General features: G+C 41.1%; 1 protein-coding gene across 3 annotated transcripts in view; it reads left to right on the top strand.

The window, feature by feature from the left end:
* The window catches only part of GAS6 (growth arrest specific 6), a 102,053-nt gene that overhangs the window by 327 nt on the left and 74,436 nt on the right, over window positions 1-27,290 (top strand). For 2 of the 3 annotated variants that reach the window (XM_075852640.1, XM_075852641.1), the window contains exons 2-3: window positions 115-260; window positions 3,626-3,792. In XM_075852640.1, the coding sequence (XP_075708755.1) occupies window positions 188-260; window positions 3,626-3,792 (240 nt within the window). In that variant the 5' untranslated portion in view covers window positions 115-187. Of the gene's footprint in view, window positions 1-23; window positions 261-3,625; window positions 3,793-27,290 lie in introns of those variants that run through there. The other variant, XM_075852639.1, reaches the window with a different exon arrangement.

The raw sequence follows: 27,290 nt of genomic DNA, 5'->3' as shown, positions 1-27,290 counted from the left end.
GTGTGTCTGGAGATGTGTGCAAACTTTTATCAAATGATTGGGAGGGAGTGAGGCGCGGACTCCCCCGCTGTGACTGTGGCTGCTGCCGGCTGTGAATGTTATTCTCTCTCACAGGCAGTCCTGGCTCCGGATCACCAGCTCCATACCAGGGACATCACCTCTAGCTGCCCGGGGTTGTGCGCTCACCATGCCCAGCGCTTCCAGTCTGACAGCCGCTCTGCTTCTCCTCCTCCTGCTGGCTGCGGAGACCTCGCATGGCAGTGAGTACTGGGCTGCTTGGTAACGGGGTGTTACAGGGCACGGCATACAGAGGGACCCCCCGAGGGACATGAATGTTTGTAACAGTCACCCATGGTAATTGGCATTACACTGGCATCCAGAACGTGCCAGTTGTTTGGTATGGTGATAGAGCTGCATTGTCAGCAATCTCCATGATTGCTTCACCATGCACATGGGACTCAGGGAAGCAGCTGGCATGGGTTTGTTTATATCCTCTTGAGCAATGCTGTAGAGTGGTAAAGGTCACCACAGACTTGATAAGCTGCTTCTTAGGTGATCTCCATAGAGTATAGTAATGGAAGAATTCACAAGGGTTCCTCAGCTTTTTAGAATCGGGTTTTTGCATGTAAACAATTCATAATTCTTGTTAGAAAATATACAGAATAACAAACCTCCCTGCTATAGTGGAGGACGGCTGTCCTGTCAGCCTACTGTAAAAAAAGCAAACCTGTTCGGATATATTCACACACGACAGATTAGTTACTGCAAAGTCCATCCCATACCTGTGAATGGGGTTATTTCTGCCGCATGTGCATGGATTTCTGCGCCCCATTCAGATGACTAGGACGGTCTCAGTAATTTCTGCAACAAATCCCCTGCAACTAAATATATACGTAGGTCTCTTTCTTCCAGTTTGTGCCGTGCTTTATCTGGTACATGCCTCGTGGGTGCTGAGTTATGGTTGTCATTACGGTGTGCGCCCATTTAACTATTGTGCATATGCCCTGTCTTTTATTGGGATGCCTCTTGAAAATATCAGGCATCATAGTAAACCTCACCCATGTCATGCCTTATTTATGAAATAGAAATGTGTATTTGTGCGCCTGTTTTTATTTTTTTTAGAAATAAAGCACAAGTCAGACCACCCTGGCGTTCCTACTTGCGTCATAAACCTCTCTGTGCAGCAGATGAGCGTTGTAACCAATATTGCGTATAATCCGCAGCCGCACCATTTAATTAATTCATAATCTGTGGAATTGCTGCGAATTTCCTTGTGGATTCCACAGCAGTAAACAGCCCAATAGATGTGGATGGGGTTTACGAGACCCCATCCACATGTAGCGGTAAAGATCGATGCAGAATTGAGGGCATGCTGTTGATCTTCTAATCTACAACATGTCCGTTCTGTTGTGGATGGGTGAAATCTGCGTCAAAATCCGCATGTAACTGATTTCGCGGCTGATTTTCTTCATAATCTGTAGGAAAAAGTCAACAGCTTGAGTACTCCATAAGAGCTTGTCCACACACAACGGAATTGCTGCAGAAAATTTCTGCAGCAATTCCATTGAAAGTAGCAGACTTTCCGCTGCGGAAAAAACGCACCATTTCCTGCGGTTTTCCCTGCAGAAAATGGTGCGGATTTTGCTGTGTTTTTCTCAATGCTGGGGGATGGTGACCTCTCATCCTGAAAAACTCAGCAATTCAGTCCACTTTCCGCAGCAGGAATTGACATGCTGCTGTCCGAAAAATATGCACCGCAGGTCAACTTGTGGTCAGAATTTTTACGCAGCGTGTGGATGAGATTTGTTAAATCTCACCCATTTTGCTGTTACTGTATTCTGCTGTGTATTTTCCATCCGCAATTCCGGACAGAAAAAAACGCAGCAATTCCGCAAGTGTGGACGAGCCCTAGCAGTGCTGTTGGAATGGATATCACATGCGTATAAAAAGTGTTCAACTTTCCCTTAGTCTTTTATGTGACTTATTATGTAATTTTCTGACCCTTTTCAACAAAAAGGGTACAATGGGAATTGTCCATGTTGAAAACGCTGATTGTGCCAAAACCACAACAAAATCTGCAAATAATGGTGTGGATTTCCACCACTTGTGAATATACCAAAAAAGTAAAAAAATAAAATAAAAAAAATAAATAAATATGCAATACACAAATAGTATTTGCAACAATGGGAACGACTCCGGGGCAGACACGGTGCAAGAGTAGTATATGGGCCCCTTGTTCTCCAATATCTTACCATAGATCACCACTTTGTCTCTCTAGCAATCAATCGGTAAATGTCAGCCATAAAATTCATTAGCTCGGGCATTTACATGCAATCTATTAGACAAAAGAAGACTGCTGGCCCCCCTTACCTTGTTGCAGATAATTTGTATTCTGTATCCTTGTCACAATCCGTTTCCCCAGAGTTAAACATTTTGAAAAACTGGTTGGTTCACGGGGAAAGGCCCTTTTACACGGGCCAATTATCGGGTAATTGAGCTTTGTCCCGATCATTTCCCTGTATAAAGGGCAAAGATCTGCTCGTTCGTTGGCTGATGCGCTAGTTTATGCAGCAATACATATTATCGTTGTCGGCAGCACACCTCCCTGTGTAAACAGGAGATGTGCCGCCGACATGATGGAAATGTACGAGCGCTTGTCCCAATACATAAACCAATCATTGCTCCGCGTGAAAGGAGCAAATGAGCGCTCGTCAACGTTAATGGAGTTTGGTTCAAGTATTTTCAACGTCAAAAATAGTACAGTCTGCAGTGCTATTCTTGCGGTGAAAAGCACTAGAACCCCTACAGATCCCATTTAAATCAATGGGGGCCGTCAAAATTCCACCAGTATGTGTTTGAAAATGGATCCGGCGTAGCTGTTATGGCTCCGTTATAAACACAAGCATTGTGAACACACTCAACGCTCATGTGAACAGATGCTAAATTGTCCAGTCTTTGGCAAAAAAAAAAAAGGATCTACACTGATTGAGTAACTATTTACCCCTTTCAAGTCCGTATTATTAGAAGCACTTTTGGAAACCATTATGGCCTCGAGTCTGTGTAGGGAGGACTCCATCAGCCTTGTACATGTAGACACTATAATTTTTCCCCACTTTTATATTGATAGATGTGCCGTTGTAAATTCTTACAGTATAATTTTTTTTTTCCTATTCAGTTCGGGTCAGTTCACACAGTTTTTTGACGCGGGAACCGCACCAAAAAACGGCGAAAATGCTTCCCATGGATTTCAATGGGAGATGGAGGTGTTTTTTTCCCACAGGCAGAAAAACCGTCTCGCGGGAAAAAGTGACATGCCCTATCTTCGGGCGTTTACGTCTCTGACCTCCCATTGACATCAATGGGAAGCAGAGAAAGCGTGTTTTGCTGCGTTTTTGACCACGGCGATCCATGGCCGCAAGCGAAAAACACGGCAAACGGCGTGCAGGCAGATCAAGATCTGCCTCAAAATTCCAAACAGAATTTTGACGCATTAATTTCTGCCTGCAAAAAACTCTGTGAACGTACCCTTACACTACCAGTTAGATTATGTTTTGCGTTCTGTTATTTAGTTAAATACAGATGAAATTCTATGTTTATATATGCTTTTGTTATATGTTGGCTGCAGGAGTCATGTTGCAGGCTAATGAAGCGGCACAGTTCCTTCGCCCCAGGCTCAAGAGGGCTAACCATATATTTGAAGAGACCAAGCAAGGCCACTTGGAACGGGAGTGTGTAGAGGAGAGGTGCAATAAAGAGGAGGCCAGGGAAGTTTTTGAGAATGATCCTGAAACTGTAAGTATGACTTGTTTTCTAATAAGCTATAGGACTTGCCAAATGTGCTTGTGGATATGAAAGAAAATTTGGATTTAGAGAATATAAGGGCTTGTTGTAATATCAGAGGTTTTAGAAAAAACTCCTTTCTAGCTGGGGTGGTACCTGTTCTTGGATGTTTAGTTCACCTATTTCTGTGGAGGTCTTGGGTCAAAATAATATTAATAAATGATTAATACTAAAGCATTGTCGCATTTGTACGTTCCCTTCCCACATTTAGGTGATGTTTATCGTGCGGGCATTGTCACTGCTAGCTCCCGCTGCAACGGCCGGGATCGGAGGCTGCACATGGGCCTAACCAATGATCCCAGGCCTTCCATGACCGTATGCCTAGTTTTCCACGGGCAGGCAGTAATGCTTCGGTATACCTAAGCATTATATCAGCGATCAGAAGATCACATTGTGACCTCGCCTAGTGGGATTAATAAATTCTATTAAATGCAGTTAAAGAGGACCTGTCATTTCTCCCGATATGTCTCTTAGTAAATACTTGTATTGCCCTTGAAATAACAATTCTGTAACAAATTTTCTTAGAACTCTGTTGTGCTATTCTTCTGTTATTCCTCCTAGAAATGTATGAATAAATTGACAACTGGGTGTCACCATATGAGTCTTACCTTGGCAGCACTGATTGGACAGTGTCAAACTGTAGGGACACGCCGCCAACTGCTAACATAGTTGTCAATTTATTCATAAATTTCTAGGTGTAATGAAAGCGGAATGGCAAAAGATGCTCCAGAATTGCTGTTTTATGGAGCCATTGAAATGTAAACTTGCAAGAAAAAAAAAAAAAAAAAAAGCCCTTATACAGCTATGCCAACATATAAAAATTAAAAAGTTCCCTAAATAAGACTATGAAAAACAAAAAAATTATTTGTAGTTATTAAGGCCAAAATTAACCTGGTCGTTTAAATGGTTAATACTACTATGGCCAGATAAAAGGCACCTCATAATTCAGTAGTGCTTGATATCAAAACATGTTGAAAAAAAATCTCTGTAATCACCTAGTTGTGCTGCCAGTGTATAGGCAGCGAGAGGATGAGGAGATCTCTTATTGGCACATGCCCATGTATTGCTTTACATAATAGAATGTGGGTTATAGATTTCCGAACCCTCCTATCCATGGATATTTAATTGCTTTTCTATCCAAAAACTTTTCTCTTCATTCCACCTTACTTCAGAGATTATGGCACAAGAGATTTGGTCTGTTCCTGGGTTCAAATCCGACCAAGGACATATGCGTAGAGTTTATTTGTTCTCTGTGCTTTTGCGTGAGAATTTATTAAATTGCGAGCCCCATTGGGAACAAGGACTGATTGATGACGATATCTGTATGTGATCTAAGTAACCGGAAATAAATTATAATTAGGATTCCGAAGGGAGAATACATCTAGCTGCAATGACCAAGTGTGTGAACACATGATTTATAATGATCGTCATACATAATGCTAGGTTGACATCTGCTTGTGTGTAGGTTCAGATCGCACCAGATACTGGGTGGAAGTGGTTTTGCACGGATAGGGGCCCAACCCAAATGCTGAGTATAATAGAAAGTATCCGGCACACCAATTTGAAAAAAAGGTAATTTTTTATTTTGTTTTTAATGGCAGTGGCAGAGTGCAACGTTTCGGTCCATACGACCTTCTTCAGGCACTGAGTCGTGCTGGGATCACTGCATAGGCGAGCGCTTGTAGTAATAGCGGCTTGCCGCTTTGTCATGGCGCCATGACAAAGCGGCAAGCCGCTATTACTACATGCGCTGAAGTGCCTGAAGAAGGTCGTATTAACCGAAACGTTGCACTCTGCCACTGGCATTAAAAACAAAATAAAAAATTACCTTTTTTTTCAAATTGGTGTGCCAGATACTTTCTTTTATACTCAGGTTGACATCTGCGGTTGTTTTTTTTCGTTCTGCTCCAATATAGAAGCAGAACAACAGAAAAAATGGAAGCATCGGCTACGTTGCGTGAAGGACACCAGCGGAGTCTGACGGAACCCATTCACTGGGTTTTGTCATGGTGTCCGTCGTATTGCAGCGCTATTTCGTCCTGCATTTTTCACCGAATCTGCGATGAAGCCTCCAAAGCAGATGTGTACCTAGCCTTCTGCTGCTTGGTACTGCATCTTGAGCTGGATTCACACTACAACTAATCTAACCTGATGACAAATAAACATCAGTTTTTCAATTCATCAACATTGAATGAATAAACAAAACACCATGATGGAACTAATGAAGACGGACACCCTTTAGTATCAGTTTAAGTTACATAGAAATGAATAAGATCCATCTCAATTCGTTTTTCAAATGAGAATGTGAAGCTAGCCTAAGATAATATCTAAACGTCATTTTACATGGACAGTTGATCGACTGAATGAGCATTCATACGAATGCTCGTTTCTGATTATTGGTTCGATTGTTGGCTAATCGCGTGTTTTATGCTACCAAAAAATTATTTGTCGGCAGCTCATCTCCCTGTGTAAAAAGATGCGCTTCCGACAAAATGCAAACTGTATGGGGACAAACAATCGTATTAAAGATCATCTGTCCCCATACTCTCGATCATTTTTGAGCTCCATGTAAATCAAGCAGAAGAGCGCTGATCGACATGTTGTTCTCCTCGATTGGCGCTCGTTACAGAACAGAACATTTGCTGTGTAAAAGGGGTCAAACTTCTGCACTGAAAAGCAGCACCTTTAGGCTATATTCACACGACAGTGAAAAATAATGTCCATTAAAAACTGTCCGTTTTTAATGGCCATTTTGCGTCAATGTCTCTAAATTTTCATCCATTTCCAGTCCGTTTTTAATGGCCGTTTGTCATCCGTTTTGCATCAGTTTTTCATGGCCGTTAAAAAAACTGATGAATTTCATTGGTCAGGCTTTTTTTGTCCAAACCCCCTGAAAACACCCAAAGGAAGGTCACATCTTCACCATGACACTATTTACAGCCCCCCCCCCTGTATATGATGCCTCACAGTCCGACATGAATGCCCTACATACTCACCGATGTCTTCTTCAGGTAAGGCCTCTCGTCTTCACTGGATCTGTGAAGGAGACGTGGTGACACTCACCGATGCAGCGCTGTCTTCACGCTTGGTCTCTCGTCTTCACGGGATCTGCGAAGGCGACACGATGACGTCATCGCCTCACCTTCGCAGAACCCGTGAAGACGAGAGACCATACCTGAAGAGGTCGGCGCTGTATCGGTGAGTATGTCATCGGGCCGCCGATAGCCAGCAAGGGAACTAGTAGTTCCCTTGCCAATCCCCATGTCACAAATCCATTTTTAACGGTTGTAACATGTATTGACAGCCATTAAAAACTGATCCATTGACTTCTATGGGAGCCAAAACGGTCATGTGAATACAACCATAGAACATCATTGTTCTGAAAATAGCCGTGTGACGGCCGTTAAAAGAGCGGCTGTCACATGGACGTTTTTCACTGTCGTGTGAATAAGGCCTTACACAGAAACATAACCTATGTTTCCTCCTGCTTGTGAGTCTGTTCTGGTTCTTTGTCTTCTGTGCAGTATCTTTTTTTTGATTTGTCATTGTTCAGCCACTGTTAGGATGTGATAAATACAACTGCCTGTCCGTTATATTTCGGATTGGCGACGTCCTCAAACAGTTGCCTTTTGTTCATATATTAAAAAATAGTACCACTGGTGTACATTGCCAGAGGCTGTCTGTGTTAGGATTTCTTTTGACCTTAGAAATGAAAGCCACACGTGACCTTTTTCCAGACTAGAGGTGGAGACTGGGGTCATCACCATTGGCTTCATTTATTGATTTCTTCGACTGTGTGCTATTCCAAAGCAACAAAATTGTTACCAGTGTTATGCAGTAAAACAAACCTACTGTATAATGCATATGTGGACTATACTGGTCCTTCTCAATGAATTAGAATATCAAAAAGTTAATTTATTTCAGTAATTCAATTCAGAAAGTGAAACTCCTATATTTAAATAGATTCCTTACACACAGAGTGATCTATTTCCAACATATTTTTTTTTCTCTTAATGTTGATGATTATGGCTAACAGTTAATGAAAACCCAAAATTTAGTGTCTCAGAAAATTAGAATATTGGGTAAAAGTTCAAGATTTTAGACTCGTGGTATCACATTCTAATCGGCTAATCAACACAAAACACCTGCAAAGGTTTCCTAAGCCTTTTAAAAGGTCTGGTCTGTTGCTCAGTGGTCCAAAGTCCTGTTTTCAGATTAAAGTCAATTTTGCATTTCATTTGGAAATCAAGGTCCCAGAGTCTGGAGGAAGAGTGGAGAGGCATCAATCCAAGTTGTTTGTGGTCCAGTGTGACGTTTCCACAGTCAGTGATGGTTTGGGGAGCCATGTCATCTGCTGGTGTTGGTCCACTGTGTTATAGCAAGTCCAGAGTCAACGCAGCCGTCGACCAGGAAATTTTCGAGCACTTCATGCTTCCCTCTGCGGACAAGCTTTATGGAGATGCTGATTTCATTTTCCAGCAAGACTTGGCACCTGCCCACACTGCCAAAAGTACCAATATCTGGTTTAATAACCACAGTATCACTGTTCTTGATTGGCCAGCAAACTCGCCTGACCTAAACCCCATATAGAATCTCTGGGGTATTGTCAAAAGGAAGATGAGACACCAGACCCAACAATGCAGACGAGCTGAAAGCCGCTATCAAAGCAACCTGGGCTTCCATAACACCTCAGCAGTGCCACAGGCTGATCGCCTCCATGCCACGCCGCATTGATGCAGTAATTCATGCAAAAGGAGCCCCGACCAAGTATTGAGTGCATATACTGTACATACTTTTCAGTAGGTCAACATTTCGGTATTAAAAATCATTTTTGAAATTGGGCTTATTTAATATTCAAGTTTTCTGAGATACAAAATTTTGGGTTTTCATTAACTGTTAGCCATAATCATCAGCGTTAACCGCTTCCCGACCGCCCACAGTAAATTCACGTCGGCGCTTGCTGGGCACTGTCCAGCGCCAACATGAATTCACGGTTGGTGTTAAAAGCGCGATCCGGGTGTCTCAGAGTAGTGCTGAAACCCGGATCGTGCTGATATCCCCCACCTCTGGTCCCGGAGACATGATCGGGACCTAATTGGTTCAGGTCCCGGTCATGTGATCGCAGGGAAAGTTTGTTGTAGCAACGAACAGATTCCGGGTGCTGCAGTCGGTTACATGGCAAAACCGGAGGCCATACAACAGCCCCTGGGTCTGCCATGCACGGCAGCCAATGAGAACCAGCCGGAGGCCGGTCCTCATAAGCTCCCTGTCAGTGTGACTCTCAGCGTCACACTGACCGTTTATAATACGTTACACTACCTAGGTAGTGTAATGTATTATAGCAGCCATCAGTGCTGCAGGTCTTCAAGTAAAAAGTAAAAAAAAAAGTAATAAAAATGTTTTATTAAAGTCTTTTATTATAGGAACAAAATGAAAATGTTAAAAAAAAAAAAGTACACATATTTGGTATCACCGCGTTCATAATGACCCAAACTATAAAACTATAATATTATTTTTCCCGCACGATGAACACCGCAAAAAAATAAAAAAACAATGTCAGAATCACAATTTTTTGGCCATCAACCCTCTCAAAATATAGAATAAAAAGTGATCAAAAAGTCACATGTACCAATAAAAACTCCAACCCGTCTCACAAAAAACAAGCCCTTACACAGCTTTTTTGAGTAAAAAATAAAAACGTTACGGCTCTCAGAATATGGTGACACAAAAAAGAAATAATTTTATCAAAGTGATTTTATTGGGCAATCGCCACAAAACAGAGAAAACCTATATACATATAGTATGGCCGTAATCGTATCGACCCGCAGAATGAAGTAAAATGTCATTTATAGCGCACGGTCAACACTGTAAGAAAAAAAATATTAGTTATTTACCCCATTATTATAACCTCTTATTATGCCATGATGTTTTCCGTGCAGATTACATATGCCCCCACATTATAAACCGAAATACCAGCAAAACCCCAAACAGAACAGCTACCAAGCAAAATCTGCTCTCCAAAAGCCAAATGGCGCTCCCTCCCTTCTGAGCTCCACAGGGTGCCCAAACACCAGTTTGCGTCCACATATATGATATCTTATATCCGGGAGAACCCGCTCAACATTGTATGAGGTATTTGTCTTCAGTGGCACAAACTGGGCACAACATATTGTGCATTAAAATGGCATATCAGTTAAAAATTGTTGTTTTCACATTGCACCATCCGCTGCGCATTAACGCCTTTGCGCACCACGATTTAATAGCATGTCGTGGAGTGGTGGATTATATATGGAGTGGGCTCATGCGCTGCGCCCGCTCCATGTTCTGCAGGTGTCAGCTGTGTATTACAGCTGACACCCGGGACTAACGGACAGGAACAGCGATCGCGCTGTTACAGGAGCCTGTAAAAATGATTATTTATTGTACCAGCGACCTAATGATCGCTCGTTCTAATCCCCTAAAGGGACTTTTGGGAGGTTTCCACTGTTTTGGTACCTCAGGGGCTTTGCAAATGCGGCATGACACTCAAACCATTCCAGCTAAATTTGAGCTCCAAAAGCCAAATATTGTTCCTTCCCTTCTGAGTCCTGCCGTGGGTCCAAACAGCAGTTTATTACCGCATATGGGGTATTGCTGTAATCAGGACAAATTGCTTTACAAATTTTGGGGTGATTTTTCTCCTTTATTCATTGTAAAAATAATACATTTCTATGTTTTTTTCAGAAAAAAGTCGATTTTCATTTTCACGGCCTAATTCCACTAAATTCAGCAAAAAAACTGTGGGGTCAAAATGCTAACTATACCCCTAGAAAAATTCCTTGAGGGATATAGTCTTCAAAATGGGGTCACTTTTGAGGGGTTTCCACTGTTTTGCTCCCTCCAGGGCGTTGCAAACGCGACATGGCACTGAAAACCAATCCAGCAAAATCTGCGCTTCAAAATCCAAATGGCGCTCCTTCCCTTCTGAGCTCTGCCGTGGGTCCAAACAGCAGTTTAGTACCACATATGGGGTATTGCCGTAATCGGGAGAAGTAGCTTTACAAGTTTTGGGGTGCTTTTTATTCTTTATTCCTTGCAAATATTTTTTTTTTTTTATATTTTTTCAGAAAAAAAGTAGATTTTCACTTTCACAGACTAACTCCAATAAATATAGCAAAAGACCTGTGGGGTCAAGATGCTAGCTGTACCCCTAGATAAATTCCTTGAGGTGTGTAGTTTCCAAAACCGTGTCACTTTTGGGGGATTTCCACTGTTTTGGCTCTACAAGACCTCTTCTAACCTGACATGGTGCCTAAAATATATTCTAAAAAAAGGAGGCCCTAAAATCCACTAGGTGCTCCGTTGCTTCTGAGGCCGGTGCTTCAGCCCATTATCACACTAGAGACACGTGGGATATTTCTAGAATTGACAGAATCTGGGCAATAAATATAGAGTTGCATTTCTCTGGTAAAACCTGTGTCACAGAATTTTTTTTATTACAAATGAATTTCAGCAAAAAAATAAATAAATTGTCAATTTCCTCAAAGCCGCTTCAGAACTGAACTGGTCCCTGTAAAAATAGCCTTTTGAAATTTTCTTGAAAATTTGAGAAATTGCTGCTAAAGTTCTAAGCCTTGTAACGTCCTAGAAAAATAAAATGTTCAAAAAACTATGCAAATATAAAGTAGACATATGGAAGATGTGAAATACTAACTATTTTGTGTGGTATTACGATCTGTTTTACAAGCGGATACATTTAAAATTAGAAAATAATTTTTGCAAATTTTCTAAATTTTGGTGTTTTTCACAAATTAGCAATGAATTTATTGACCAAACAATCTCAGAATCGCTTGGATAGGCAAAAGCATTCCAGAGTTATTACCACATAAATTGACACGTCAGATTTGAAAAAAATGGGGCTGGTCCTGAAGGTCAAAATGAGCTCAGTCCTGAAAGGGTTAAAAGAAAACCATTCTGAGAATAGATCACTCTGTGTGTAAGGAATCTATATAATGTATGAGTTTCACTTTTTGAACTAAATTACTGAAATAATTTTAAATTTTGATTATCTAATACATTGATTAGGACTAGTATAAGTAAAATATTTACTATTGGCTTTTATATCCTTCAACTGCTTACAGACACAGGATGAGAATACTCGTTGTGAGCGGCGGGTACTTAGCGCATTAGGACGAGAATTCTCATCCTGTGTGACAGCTGTGTCCGCGCGCGATCTGGAGCGGGGTAACAGCTGTAGTACACAGCCGCAGCACCACTCTAACGGTAAGAAGAGAAACCTCTTCTCTCCACCGTCAAAGCTGATAACGGCATTCAAAGTTAATAAGAGGAGGGGGGACTGCCCATTGATCGGGTCACAGAAAATCCCTGTGACGCAATCAAAGCCCATAACTTGTATAGCCAGACAGCCCAGGGTCCATCGAAGGACCCCAGGCCTGTCTGACCATATTTCCTTTTAGGGCATACTGAGGTATGCCCTAACAACTTCCTGTGTACAATCAGAATCTAGATATATGCCAGTACACTGCAGTTTAAAAAAAAAAAAAAAAGAAATAAACAAATGAAAAAAAATCCCTCTGTGGGATTAAAAAAAAAATGAATGTAAAAAAAAAAAAAAAATACACCTAAATACCCATTTTTTACAATAAATAAACTTTTTAAAATCTAAGTCACAAAACCTGAAATAATATACACCTATTTGGTATCGCCACAACCATAACAACCTGTACAACTAATCTATAACATCATTTATGATGATCGGTGTATGGTATATAATAATAAAACTGTAGCGGAATTGCTTTTTTTTTTTTTCTTTCTGCATTTTCACCAAAATAAAAATTTATATAATTTAAACGATAATGTATTTGTACCAAAAAATGGTACCTACATAAAGTACAACTCATTCCGCAAAAAGCAAAGTCTCCTACAACTACGTCGTACAAAAAATTTATGAGCGTCGGGATGCAAAGAGGGAAATCTAAAAAAATTGGCCGTGTCCTTAAGGGGTTAAAGGGGTTTCCCCCACAAACAGGACAGGTGATAGGAGACTGATTGCGTTTTTTGATGCACTTTAAATTGCCAGAAAAATTCTGTGTGAAGGATGCCTTAGGCTTTGCATACCTTGGCCAAATCTGTCAATCAGCCTCTAACACACAAAGGGATTTTTCAGACAAAAGTATATGTAGTCTGTGTTCTAGTCATCTTTTTAACGTCCCTCACACGGCTGCTTGTATTTCTATGGGGCTGTAAAGGACCTGTGAGAAAAAAAAAAGACATGTCCTATTTTTTCTCAGTTTTTCACAGATCCCTCTATAGACTAAACTCTGATAGATCAGTGAAAACGGGTCCCGCATGGGTGCGTCTTGGATGTGAAAAACTGCCGTCTTTCACTTCCGAGTTTACACTCATTCGTCTAAATAAGTCCTAATACTGATCACATAAACATGAGTGGGCCGTGTAAACGAGCGCTGATCAACAAGACCGCTCGTTGATCGGCGCTCGTTTGTTCCTTTCACAAGGAGCTAGTATGGGGACGAGCGCTCATTACTCAGATTGCTCATCCCTATACATTTTTATCATGTTGGCAGCACATCTCCCTGTTTACACAGGGAGATGTGCTGCCGACGATAATAGTTTTGGCATTTAAAAGGATGCGATCAGCAGATGGACGAGCATTTGCTTGTTCATCGGTTGATCGCTGCTCGGTTTTCACAGGGCAAATTTTGTGAACGCACGTTTTATGTACGCTTGTTTGCCCGATAATTGGCCGTTGTAAAAGGGCCTATATGGCTGTCTTCGCTATCTGCACGCCTCTTGATAAATCTGTTGCATTTTCCCACTGAACGCCCCCCCTAGTGGAAATAAAAAATGGATGCTGAAGTTACTGCTGCTCTTCGCTTCTCCCTCTCGAGTGCCCTCAGCATGCTGTGACTCGTACAAGGTATTGATGCCCCGTAGTGTCAGGGCCTTATGTGACGCAGAACTCCACATCATCAGTTCTGCGTCATGACGCTGCCCGTCATCAGTATGTTGTATCAGCTGCTGTTAGTAGTGGGAGCCTGATTCCTTTATGATTGAAGCCAGTATTCTGGTGTCAATTATAATACATTTTTCGGTTTGCGGTGGCTATGCCCATTTTTGCAATCCGCTCTCCATTTTAAAAACTTTCCAAGGACGGCGTAAATAACCAAAAAGTTGCAATTTTAAACGCAAATTGTGGCTTTTGTGCCTTTTTGCGACACTTCCATGCCAGAGAACTAGCGTAGAAAGCAAAAACTTAAAATATATGTATTGGTTAAGGGTTGCTTTTAACAAAAGGAAAAAGAAAACTGGTTATTAGAAATGGTGCCGAAAGGAAATAAAAAATGTGGGCAATGCAGATTTTGCAATTCCCTAATATCACCAGGAACCTTAAAATAGGGGGCTGTGCGTTTGAAATAAATGCATTAATAAGCCTGTAGAACCCAGTTTGTAGTATATGTGGTTGTCTGCACTTACGGCAGATTTTACGTAGGGAAAAACTATACGACCAATGTATAGAAGGTTTGGTGAATATGTACGGTCAGTAAGTACAGGTGACGGCTGTCCTAGATTGATATGCAAGAGAAACATGCAAATGATGTGCGGTGCATGAGATTTGCAGGTATAAATAAAGACAATAATATCTGGGGGAGATGGACCTAAAATCCTATTACAAAAAGAGGCTGAAATGATCCTAAAGACAGAGGCACTAGGACCACTCTGGCTTAATGACTGTAACGATCTGAGTGCCTTTATAACATAGATCATGATACTCTTAACAGAAACAATATAATGCTATTTCTGTCATAGAATGGCTAACCTTTATTATCTGATAGCATGTGTGGTGTATTTCTCTGCTCTGTGATGTGAAGGTTTGTTATGTAAACACGCATTGATACATGGATATAAAATGGGCAGGGAAGGAAGTGACGCCAGGGCCTTAACAAAGCGTGCGGGTACGCAAAACGGCCGTAGGCTTAGCTTATTCCTCATCGTTTTAGACCAAAGATCCTGAATAAGGAAATTTATTGCCACAGGCGGTGAGTGCCTCTATTTTTATTTTTTTTGTTCAAGTTACATGTGCTTTGCTGGTTGATGAGCACCCCGTTGGCATGTTGATCGCCGGAATCCATTACTGTGAATAGTGCCCCTCAGAATCTCCTTTCAACTTCAAGTGTCTGGTTTGACAGTGCCAGACCCTTTTTCTTCTTCTTCCTCCTCCTTTTTAATCACTAGCGTAGAATGGTTGATAAATTCCCCCCGAAGTATGCAGTATGTGTACAGTGAAGATCTCTGCTGCTATCCTATTGCATGTTGTTATATTAGCAGAAATGTTAGATGGATTCCTTTATATTCTAGAGGAGGCTGCTGGGTAATCTGAAGAGTCTCTCACTAGAAACACAAGATACAAGGAAGGTAAATCCTGTCACAGCTTCATCTTCACAACTTGGAATTAGCTCCTCCCACTCACATTTGGTTCCTCCCAGAGAAGAAGGAAATCTTGCAGTGCAGGACGATTCTCCCTGGAAACAAAGAAGTAAAACTCTGTCCCTGTAACTTTGTTTACATGTAGCGTAAATGCTTGGAGCAATCTCATCCACACGCTGCAGAAAATTTCTGTGCAGAAATTGACTTGCGTTGTGGATTTTTTAATTTGCGGCATGTCAAATTAATCTGCAGAATAGTTGCGCATTTATTGCAGATTTTCCCCTTTTGAGTTTAATGGGAAACTAGAAATTCGCAAAAAATTTCAAATGTTGCATTTTTTATTTTTTTTGCTGCGGCATAGCTCCAATACCAAAGCAAAAATTGCAACTAGAAATAAAAAAGAATAAACTTTTTTACACTTAAAAAAAAAACAAAACAAACTATACTCTCCTACTCTGGCGCTTCTATTAAGGAAAGTCTCTGTTCTCACGGCTGGTCTGTGTTGAGCCAGTAACCTGGAACAATGTTTTTTCCCCTTGTAACTATTGCAGCCAATCACAGGCTGCAGCGTCATCCCAGGAGGTGGTGCTAGACACAGACCAGCCTGGGAAGCAGGGCAGCATCGCTACGGAAGCGCCAGGGCAGCATCGCTACGGAAGGGCCAGGGGAGCATTTATTTTTATTTTTTTTAAATAACCCCCCCCCCCCCCCCGCCACACACACACATTTTTCTTTTACTCTGCAGTGGCAAATCGGGCTGAAAATCTGCACAAAATGAAACCCCATTTGATACAGACTTTATTCCAGAATTCCTTGCAGAATCTGGGTCGAATCTGCTGCAAAGTTTTCCAAAGCAAATCCAACTCCTGCAAATGTGCCCTAATACTAAGCAAAATATTCTGCTTTGCTTATGATAGATATTTGAGAAAACTCCTCTATCACTTACTCAGAAGTAAAGAGTCTTCTTTAAGTAGTAGATCTGGTTTTAGTATGTTTGGTTTCCTAGGAAAGCTCTGAAGAGCTGAACAGCATTTTTGAAACCTGGGATAAATGATTTGTGTTTTGAGATCCTCTGACAGGTCTTACTAACATTCTCATACATGGTTGATTTATCTTTCTGGCTGTGATCTGTACTTCGTCAAAATGTTATATCCCCTGGGCTGAATTCTTTGTTTTGGTATCCATTTTATATCAGTTGGCTATGTTCTGTACCATGGATACATAATTTAATTTTTTTTATCAGAAAAGCATTGTGTGGTCTTCAAGGACCAAGCAAATATTTTATGAAAAAATAAGCAAAATGTATCCGTATGTAAAAAAAAAAGAAAAGGCAACTAAAACAGTTGTGCAACTAAAACACATTGCTTTTAACTATTTATACTATGCCTGTATTGTTTGTAAAATAGCATTTTATTGTGGTCAGATTTTCTGTATGTTAAACTTTGTGAAACCGCAGATGAGGGATTGTTGTGGGAGCACAACAGTAAAGCATTTCCGCAGTGAAATTCAAGGCAAATAAAGGTTAAAGTGAAGTTCCACCTTTTAAAACATCAAAAATTGGTGACCAATACTCTAACTGCAGGACAATTTGTGAATAGGTCACACGGCCAAAGATCGCTGTGTCTCGCTGCCTGATTTGCAAGGCATTATTTTTTTTATTTTGGAGTGCCATTAATTCCAGGCTATTGTACTTATAAAGGGTTTAAGTCCATGACATGAGACCATAAAAAGAAGTACAATAAACATGTGCTTAATGAATGGCAGCCTGGTACAGAAGGAGAGAGGACCCTTACGATTTACAAGGGAGGGAGATGATGGGTAAGGGTACGAACTGTTCACCCGGTAGAGTAGTGGCAGCAGGGTTATTGGAGGTTGTAGGCTTTTCTGAAGAGGTGGGTTTTCAGGTTGCTTTTGAAGGATTGGTTGGTGGGAGAGAGTCTGATGTTTTGGGGGAGAGGGTTCCTGAGTATGGGGGATGCAAAGTAGAAATCTTGTTGATGTGAGGTGCAGATAATGAGAACAAAGCAGGCGGTCTTGTGAGGGCCTGAGATTACATGTGGGTAACTATCGGGAGCTTAGGGCAGATATGTTAGGGGGAGCAGGTGGTTCCTGGCATGATTCAAGAAATGATTGCTCATTGCTGAGCCCTCTGGTTGGCTACAGCTGTCCCATGCGGCCTGCATGCAAACAATCACTGGAAGGGCCCCAGGAGCGTCAGCGTTGGATTGCTAGGGGAAAGGATCGGTTAATACTGTGGTTTTTTTTTTGTCAAAGATATTTGCAGCAAATACTAAAAAAAAAAATGAAGTACCAGGATAACCCAGTCTTTCCTTAATACTTTTTCTTACTTTTGGAACCAACTGCAACGAAAGCTGCATGTGTGATTTTAGCCCTAATATTAAAACCGTTTGGGAACTTTTATGACATTTAAATTGTTTCCACCAACAGCGAGCGTACCAAAATGCTATTATGCTTAAACTTTGTTCCATAAAATGACAAGTCAGATGTGTATTGAGTAACTTTTCATGTCTAAACGAACGTTCTAATTCATTCAATTCCATATAATTCTATGGCATATGATGGTGGTCCTTTTATTTGTACTTTTATTTTCTATAGAAAAACTACAAGGGTATGGCATGCTGTGGATTTAAAAAAAAAAAACAATGTTGCACATAATCGACATCCTGTGTTTGCTGATGAAGTCATGGGATTCCTTAACCCGTCTCACCTAGAAGTGCTTTTAATGAAGCGATGCACGGATTTATGAGGCATGATACCCGCAGCTGGCGTAGAGAACTGGTCCGGTAACCAGTTGGGCAGGTGCATAATGCAGGCTCTGCTTTTTTTTTTCCTCCAAGGACTGCAAGCTTATTAACTGTAGCGCTTCTCAGATTGTCAGTATGAGGGCCTGTTGCCATTCTCCTTCCATGTGTCTCAGTGGCCTACTGCCCGTGGTTATTAGATTCCCCCCTGAGCAACAGTGTGTGGAATAGCCTGCTTCAGTGATGGTTCATTTGGTCTCCATAACTGCCAAGAGGGCATAGTTTGTCTGAAAATTTGTCTAAATACACTAATCTCTTTAAGTTTAGATGTCTTTCTTGAATTTTACTACTCTGTTAATATTGTGTAATGCCATTGTCCGGTACTGCTTCATCTCATATTTTAACTTTTGGTTTACCTTCAAGGTCATTAGGAGATTTTTAGTGCTTTACTACTGTATTTTTTTTGTTTTCAGATCATCTTCACTATTACTTTTAAAAAAACCAAAAACGATTCACTTCATTTGCTTAGTTTATTTGTTCTTTTCTCCCTTAATATTTATGGCCCACATATTGCAAATCATATTCCATCTATTCAGAGTAGGATGCCTTTGGGGGGAAAAGCAGACTTTTATTGATGTCTTCTCCCGCTTGGCGTGGAAAATAGGATTTGTTGACAGCTTTGCTAACTGGAACGTTGTTGGATTGCTTTTCCTTTCCCCTTATAAAGCTTATTTACAAGTGAGTGGGTAAATGGATGCACTATAGCTATAAAGAAGTTATAAGGACATCCCTATTTTTATATACTATATTTTCATACAGAACAGCAGCATTAATTAAAGACTTTCAAGCAAAGAAAATGAATTCCCTCCAGCTCATGTATAATCGGTCCAGAGTTCCTCAATAATAAGTCCAAACAAACATATCTCTGGTGTAAATTGTACCTGAGCACCCAGGACCTCTGGGTAGCAGTCTCCCCCCAAAAGGATAGGACACTGTGGAAACTCCATATGAGAAGCCAAAATTGACTTATTGGGCATTTGGCCCATTTTTATAAAATAGGTCTGGTGTTCGAGGCTCTGTTGCCACATTATAAGTGGCCTATATTGTACATGATGTGATCGGCGCTGTAATGTAGATTACAACAGTGTTTTTTATTTAGAAAAACGATCATTTTTGATGGCGTTATGACCTATATTCGGTTTATGCTAATGAGTTTCTCAATGGACAACTGGACGTGTTTTACTATATGGCCAAGTGGGCGTTGTGGAGAGAAGTGTATGACGCTGACCAATCAGCGTCATACACTTCTCTCCATTCATTTATACAGCACATAGCGATATAGCTATATCGCTATGTGCTGCCACATAAACGCACTATAACATTACTGCAGTGTCCTGACAATGAATATACATTACCTCCAGCCAGGACGTAACGTGCATTCAGAATCCTGACCACTTCTCTGTGATTTACAGCACAGCGAGATCTCGCTGTAAATGACAGTTTACAGCGTAATCTTGTGAGACTACGCCTGCTATGCTGTAACTCACGCTACAGAAGTGGTCAGGATTCTGAATACACATCCCGTCCTGGCTGGAGGTAATGTATATTCATTATCAGGACACTGCAGTAACGTTATAGTGTATTTATGTGGCTGCACATAGCGATTTAGCTATATCACTATCTGCTGTGTAAATGAATGGAGAGAAGTGTATGACGCTGATTGGTCAGCGTCGTACACTCCTCTCCACAACGCCCACTTGGCCATATAGTAAAACCCGCCCAGTTGTCCATTGAGAAACTCATTAGCATAAATCTAATATAGGTCATAACTCCGTCAAAAATAGTTTTTCTAAATAAAAAACACTGGTGTAATCTACATTACAGCGCCGATCACATTATGTAGAAGATAGGCCACTTATAATGTGGTGACAGAGCCTCTTCAATAATAAGTTGCTAGTGATTTATTCTCAATCAGTGTAACTGAAAAGCTGGAGAGACCTGGTTATCAGGCGTGAGAATGGCCATGAGACATTTACAGTTTAACATCTAGAAGACCGTTATAAATACTTGTAGATTCTTATGAGAAGGTACCTAGAAATAGGTACCCAAGGAGTAGGGAACTTTGCACTACTGTTCAATTTGGAATTGCAGGATTTTGCAATCTCATTTTTCCCAAATGCAGGGAAATAGGATTACCTGCACATCTGAAATTATGTCTGTAAATGAGATTGTTCTGAGTTTGGTAATGGCTTGTCCTCAACCCAGTGTGAATACAGTATATCTGGACCCCTTGAGAAAGCTATAAGCGAAACGCGCGTCGGGGCGCACTTCTATACTCTGGGTCACACGATTCTCCTCAAAACTTGGGTAAGTGCATTCGCTGGACTCATATGGACACTGTCATTTTTCTAAGGACACTAGTCTCTTTAGGCAAATGCGGATCTATATACTTTTCAACATTACTCAGTCTGGGTCTGTTGTACCTTCTGTATTTGCATTTATTTATGTAGATGTACCCTGTGTAGGAGGAATTTTGAACATTAATAAAGTTTATATACTTAAATGTAATTCAATATACTCTGTTCAATATAGGTACTTGTGACTTAGTCAAGGATTTAATTTTAGATTCTCTGTTCTTGTAATTTTATGTATCTGATGCTATTAATAAAGATGTGTAATTTTTTCATATGTGGATATATATGGACTCTTTTTCTCTAGTTTATCATATATTGTTAGAGTCTTTATCTCTAGTTGTGTTCATGGGTGGTTGAGATTTGTCTCCCACCTTTATACTTATATGTCCTGTGAGACTTCGTGTCTAATTATATCTAAGTTAGCGTCTAAGTAATAAAGATGATCAGGCAAGGCTGTACCTGCTTGATCTTTGGGGTGCTGGCAAGTAGTAAGTTTCAATTTATGTTGTTGGGGAACCCATACAAATAGATCTAATAAGGAATGAACCTCCTTGAAGGATCTCCATAGGACAGGACTGGCTGCTTGTTTTAACATGTATAAACATTTCGGCCAAGCTACCAAGTTTTGATAAGGTTTACCATTATTGGTCTTTGGTAGGATTAATCTTCTCGTGAAGGTAGGATAAAAGGGGATATAGGTTTGCCCTGAAGGCTCTACCTGAGTCCTTAGTGATTATGCAAATACTATAGGGCCGCATATTTCAGAAGATGTGCCAGAGAACAGAGTATTTTGTCTGATGCATAGGGCCAATCTGTATCTCAATGGCAAAAGCGAAAAGAAGGGGTGTAAGGGGGCACCCCTGACTTGTTCCTCATACAGGGTGAAAGAGTGAGAATATAAACAATGGGCATGAATTCTAGCTTGCAGGGAACTTGTGAAGGATCGAGATCCACAATTATATAAAATTTTCCCATAATGGCCTTGGATGCATGCAGTGAAGCCAAGGCCTGGTTCCTCTTTCAGATACAACCCAATTGAGTCCCCTGAAATTATCAGAGGTTGGCTATAAGCCTGTTTTGTCAGAAACCAGAATTGAAAGTATTACGGAGTTCAGTCTATTAGCAGGGACTTTTGTGAGAATCTTAAAATCTAAATTGATACAGACCAGGTGATCCTTATCATGCTTTCAAGTAACTGCTATGGAAGTGTCATAAAGGGACGGAGGTTGCTCCTCGGCATAAATTCTCTCTAAAGATGGGGCACCTAGGATAAACTCCCACACCAAGGGAAAGGTGTACTATCTTTATTACCCAATGTATTTCTGAAAATACAGTTTTTAAATTGTGAGTTTGAGCAGAAGCTCCTACTTAGCAGCCCTTTTGTGTTCTGCAGTATGGCTGTTGTAGTTTCTGAGCAAATTTTCTTTGAGACAGCAGAAGCTCTGGTTCATCCCGTATGGAATAGTGTCCTGTGTTTTTCGAACTCTAAGGCCCCATGCACACGACCGTGTCCGCAATCACGGCCCGCGATTGCTGGCACGGCCGGCCGCTGACTGACAGCCGCATTTTCGGGCCGTGCTCCCATACAAAGTATGGGAGCACGGCCCGCAAAATGCGAAAGAACGGACATGTTCCATAATTCCCGGAACATTTCCACGGCACTGACACCCTTCCGTAGTGCTACGGAAAGGTGTCAGTGTTCAATGAAAGTGAATGGCTCCGTTTTTGCGGACCGCAATTGCGGTCCGCAAAAACGGAGGTTTTTTGCTGTCGTGTGCATGGGGCCTTACAGTGCATTTCCATAGCGGGACCTGCAGGCATTCTGTGCAAGACACTGGACCTGGGAGTAATACAATAAGAGAGGGTTGACCAGATAGCCTAGAACACAGTTGTATTTCTTCGCCTTACTTTAGAACGAGTAAAGAAAATAACTTTTAAAATGCATTATTGCAGTTTTAAAGGTGGAGTTTTCCTTTAAAGTCTGTGCCTTTTAACAGTACTTTGTTTTGACCCACCCTTTTAGGGAAAGATTTCTATTGATTTGCTGCTTTACACGAGAAATATTATGCAAGTACTGTACGTGCAGAACTAGAGCAGAGTTCAATGCCCTCGAGTGAAAGATGCTAGAGATGGTCAAAGATGAAGGCTCTTTACGCTTAGTCTTTTACTCTTTCCCAAAGCTTAACGATTGCAAGCCAGCTGTCCTGAATGTGTACGCCATTACAACTGTTGTATCTAATTCGAATGATATTGTTCACATATTTCAGAAAACTAGTAATACAATACAGTAGCTCAAATCACGGGATACTTTTTACTATTCGATAAACATTAAAGGGAAGGTGTCATGAAATATTATTATTTTTTTTATAATATTGCTTTTAGTATGATATTAAAATACATTTTATTTATTTGTTCTTGTGTCCTACTTTTTTTACTTTTTTTCTTTTACTTCTTTATGGGAGATAATAATATCTGTACGATATTTCCAGGGACATACTATTGATCTGTTCTAGTAATACTGTACATGCAGGAGCAGGCTTCGGAGAGAGCTCCAAGCTCATCCTATGAAAAAAACAACTTTATTCTGGATAAAATCCTGGTAATTGGCCCCAGGCTGAAGAAGTTTGCGATTCAGGACTGGTCATTCGTATATTGGTTTTGGATTGCAACTCTACACTGACTGTTACATCTCCAGGCACTAAATGGACTATTGAGAAGTGATACGTGCAGTTCAGTTTTCGAGGAACAGATGTATTCTCTGCTGTCCAGCAGCTTTCAATAATATTCTTCAGGGTTGGCAAATTAGAGAGGAGGCAAGCGGAGATCTGGCTGCCAGTGGGGATTGCTGCTGTGCTAGCTTCTGTTTCCACTTCTTATTCATTCCCATCCTTTGTAAAATGAATGATACAATAGACAGCTTATGTGTGTTGGGAGAACAGAAGGCTCTTGCCATACATACTTTTTTTTTTCACAGCCATCGTTCAAGACAATTGCTGCACACAAGCCCTTTGTAATATGTTTATACGTGAAATTTAAGATGACATTGCCATCAAGAGTTTAAGCGTGATAAAGTTCTGTATAATATTTTGTAACTATGATTTTATTCCTTCAATATGGTTTTCTGTAATGAGCTTTTTCAGATCAAAATGATGTTAAAGCACGGTGGGGCAGGTTTATTCATACGGTCTTAAATATAGACCGCTTAAAACGACACCAGGCAGAAGATGCCCCAAATTTATCACACTGGTGCACGCTGTGAAATAAATTTGGTGCATCTTTATAGAAATGTTAGCTACTTTTCCCTTTCTTATGTCAACTCCTGGTTGACCTAGTTTAAACCAATAATTTGTGCCAACATTATGTGCAATTGTCCAAATTTAAGTCTCATCCCTTTTCTCTAAGCCACACCCCTTTTTAGACACTTTTCAAAGCTGTCTAGTGAGGTGCAAAAAGTGTATAAAACACATTAAAAAAAGAAACTGGTGTACATGCCTTGCACCATATTTATTTTTACGCAAATGAGGCAGAATTCTAGTGCATTTAGCTTTGTAAATCTCCCCCCAGTAACTTTGTAGGATATTCAAGTGTAAGCCTGCTGTTAGTGTGCATGTTTTGAGGCTATGTTTTACTAAAAAGCTTCACCCCCTAGAAGTTTAGCATATGATAGTATTGCAGTTGTGTAGTTTGGTAACTGTTTTTGAGTTTTTACTCTGGCTACTATCTGTTTTAGCTAATCCTGTAATGGAAAAATGCAGATAATTCCATAAAGCATATGGAAATAAATGCAAACATTATTGATGTAAATGACCAAAAATTCAGTCATTTGTATTTAGAACAAAATTCTGGAGGCTAGAAAAGAAAAAATACAAATGGCAATATAGCTATATACACTGACCACTTTATTAGTGACCCCTTCCCTTTCACGATCGGAGGTTCATTGTATGGAATAATATATGTAACCCCGGAGTGCTGCATTAAATCAAGTGAACAAGTTTTCCATGAATCCGCTTCAGTGTAAATCCACATTAGAATGGCAAGGTCATTGGTGCTAGACTAACCCGGGTAAATATTCTAAAAACGGTCAGCCTTGTGGGGCTTTCTGGTGCAATGGTATTGAGTCAGTTGAGAATGGTGTGATCAAGGGAAACCATTCATAAAAAGGGGATCCTATGGGTGTAAACAACTGGTCCATGAGGAAAGGAACAAAAAACCCGGCGCCACATAGTGCAGGTTACCCAAGTAAATTGTAGTGAAGACTGCAAAACATTACTAACCTGGTGAAAGATGGAAGAAAGCTCTGAATAATGTGTGTGCTGCTGCCGAGACTCGATGCCGGTAATCCTGTCGGAGACCGCAGGTACTAGTGATATAGGTGCAGGAAAAAAAAGGAGTCTTCGAGAGGCGCTGCTACACACAGGATAATATGCAGACCCTTGGACGGTAGTAAGTCACGTATGCAATTGAAGTATCAAAGCTTTATTGTGAATGACAAAAGGCAACGCGTTTCAATGCTGGAACAGCATCTTCATCAGGCCCACATGTTATCCCGTGTGTAGCAGCGCCTCTCGAAGACTCCTTTTTTTTCCTGCACCTATATCACGAACAACTGGTCCATGAAATAGTTCAGAGCAGGATGTCCAATATCATTCTGACCAACAGGTTGTGCACAGTCAAGCAAATTGCAGCCAAATAGAACACTGGTGCTACAACAAACATGACCGAACGCACAACTCAGCATGGATGGGCTATAACCGTAAACGACCAGTTCAAGTGTAATTGCTGTCTGAGGGAAACCGAAAGGCACTGTCTCCAGTGGGACAAAAAGTGCAAAAACTGGATCACTGAGCAGTGGAAAAACATTGCATGGTCAGGTGAACGCAGATTTCTGTTGCACCATGCCGACAGGAGGCTCAGAATTTGGCGCAAGCAGTATGAATTGATGTATTCTTCCTGTCAGGTGTCAACAGTTCAGGCTGGTGGAGGTGGAGTAATGGTGTGGGAAATGTTTTCTTGGCACATCCTGGGTCCTCTGATACCTGTGGTTGGACATTTGAACAGTGGGTCTTAGCTAAGCATTGTGGCTGACCAAGTTCATCACTTTTATGCAGCTGTTTACCCTATAACAGAGGGACACTTTAGCAACAATTGCGAGAAGCTATCCTGTTCGCATGGGCCAATATTCCTGCAGAAGGATTTCAACACCCAGTAAAATCTATGCCATGACGAATTGCTGCGGTTCTGATGGCTAATGGAGCTCAAATGTGCTCCTAGATGGGTGTTGGGAAACATCAAGTCCCTTTTAAAGGCATGGTGTTGCCCGAAAAACATGTTTTTTTTTTAAAATTTAAACATTTAGTGTGTGGGTGATTAAACATTGTTCAAATTTTTTTTATTTTTTTCGCGAGTCAGGAAATATTATAAATTTTTTCTAATTTATAATACTACCCATTTTTGGTCACTAGATGGAGCTAGTTCCCAAAATTGCAGCATTGCAACATTGGGTTAAAAGCTCTCGCTCTAGTGAGCTCTCAGCATCCCCCCCTCCTTTATCCTGGCTAGTGCCGGGATAAACGAGGGGTTTGAAAGGTTTAACCTCCTACACTGTGTGTCGCCATTTTTTGAGGTAACCCACAGTGTAGTAGGTTTACATACAGTAGTAAACACACACAAACACTAACATACATTGAAATCTCTTACCTGCTCCTGCCGCCGCGGCTCCCTCCGGCCCGTCCGCTCCCTTTGCTGCCGCTGTTCCATGTGCACAAGTCCGGAAGCCGCGACCGGAAGTAGTAATATTACTGTCCGGCCGCGACTTCCGGTCCACAGGAAAATGGCGCCGGACGGCGCCAATTTCGAATAGGACTGTGTGGGAGCGGCGCATGCGCAGTTCCCACACAGACGCCGTACACGGCAGTCAATGGGACGGGAGCCGTTCGCAGTCCCTATGGGACTGTGGCTTCCGTATTCCATGTCTGTGTGTGTCGTTAATCGACACACACAGAAATGGAACAAAAAATGGCAGCCCCCATAGGGAAGAAAAAGTGTAAAAATAAGAAACAGTAAAACACAAACACACAAATGAATATAAACGTTTTTATTAAAGCACTAACATCTTTAACATATAAAAAAATTATTTGTGATGACACTATTCCTTTAAGATTGCCATGACTACTTGTCTAGTTTCTGGGCGGCTCTGGTTTTAGTTGCAGAGCCTATCTCACTCCTCTGTATTTCTTCCTATCAGATTTAAGGGTGGAGTATTTAAATCTGGGTTAGTTCTGTTTTCTTTGCTTGTGGTTCTCCTTGTTTGCATGTGTTTGATCAAGCTCATGATTTATACACTGTACCTATTGACTATTTGAACTCTTGGAACTGGACCTCAGCTTCTCTCTGAATTTACCCCTTTGCTTACTGATTTGGACATTCTACTCCAGGCTGGTTTTGACCTCTGCACTTACTGATCTCCCCTAGCTTTGTGCTTAGGACTTTCTGTTTAGCCTCAGGCTGTCTTATCTGTTCTGGTATTGCCTGCATTGCACCTCTTGTCCAACACTGAATTCTGTTAGAGCAGCCTGGGTTCTATGCAGCCAAATCCAACCTGCCTTGCGGTGGGCTCTGGTGAAGACCATGGAGTAGCCTTAGACTAACCCTAACATGGCAATTCCATTAACTTTCACTCTGGGAATTACTCAACTAATGATTCCATAACAATGGGTGTCTCTAATAAAGTGGCCATTCAGTGTAATTTCTTATCCATAGCGCACACACGTTTTCAGTGCAGTAAATTATGCTCCCGAAAAGCCATGTAAATGTGTGGAGTGCTATGGGT

The sequence above is a fragment of the Rhinoderma darwinii genome, chromosome 2, assembly GCF_050947455.1.
Source record: "Rhinoderma darwinii isolate aRhiDar2 chromosome 2, aRhiDar2.hap1, whole genome shotgun sequence".
NCBI classification, from domain to species: domain Eukaryota; kingdom Metazoa; phylum Chordata; class Amphibia; order Anura; family Rhinodermatidae; genus Rhinoderma; species Rhinoderma darwinii.
The sequence above is the reverse complement of the archived record's forward strand: the minus strand, read 5'-3'. Positions and strand labels throughout refer to the sequence as shown.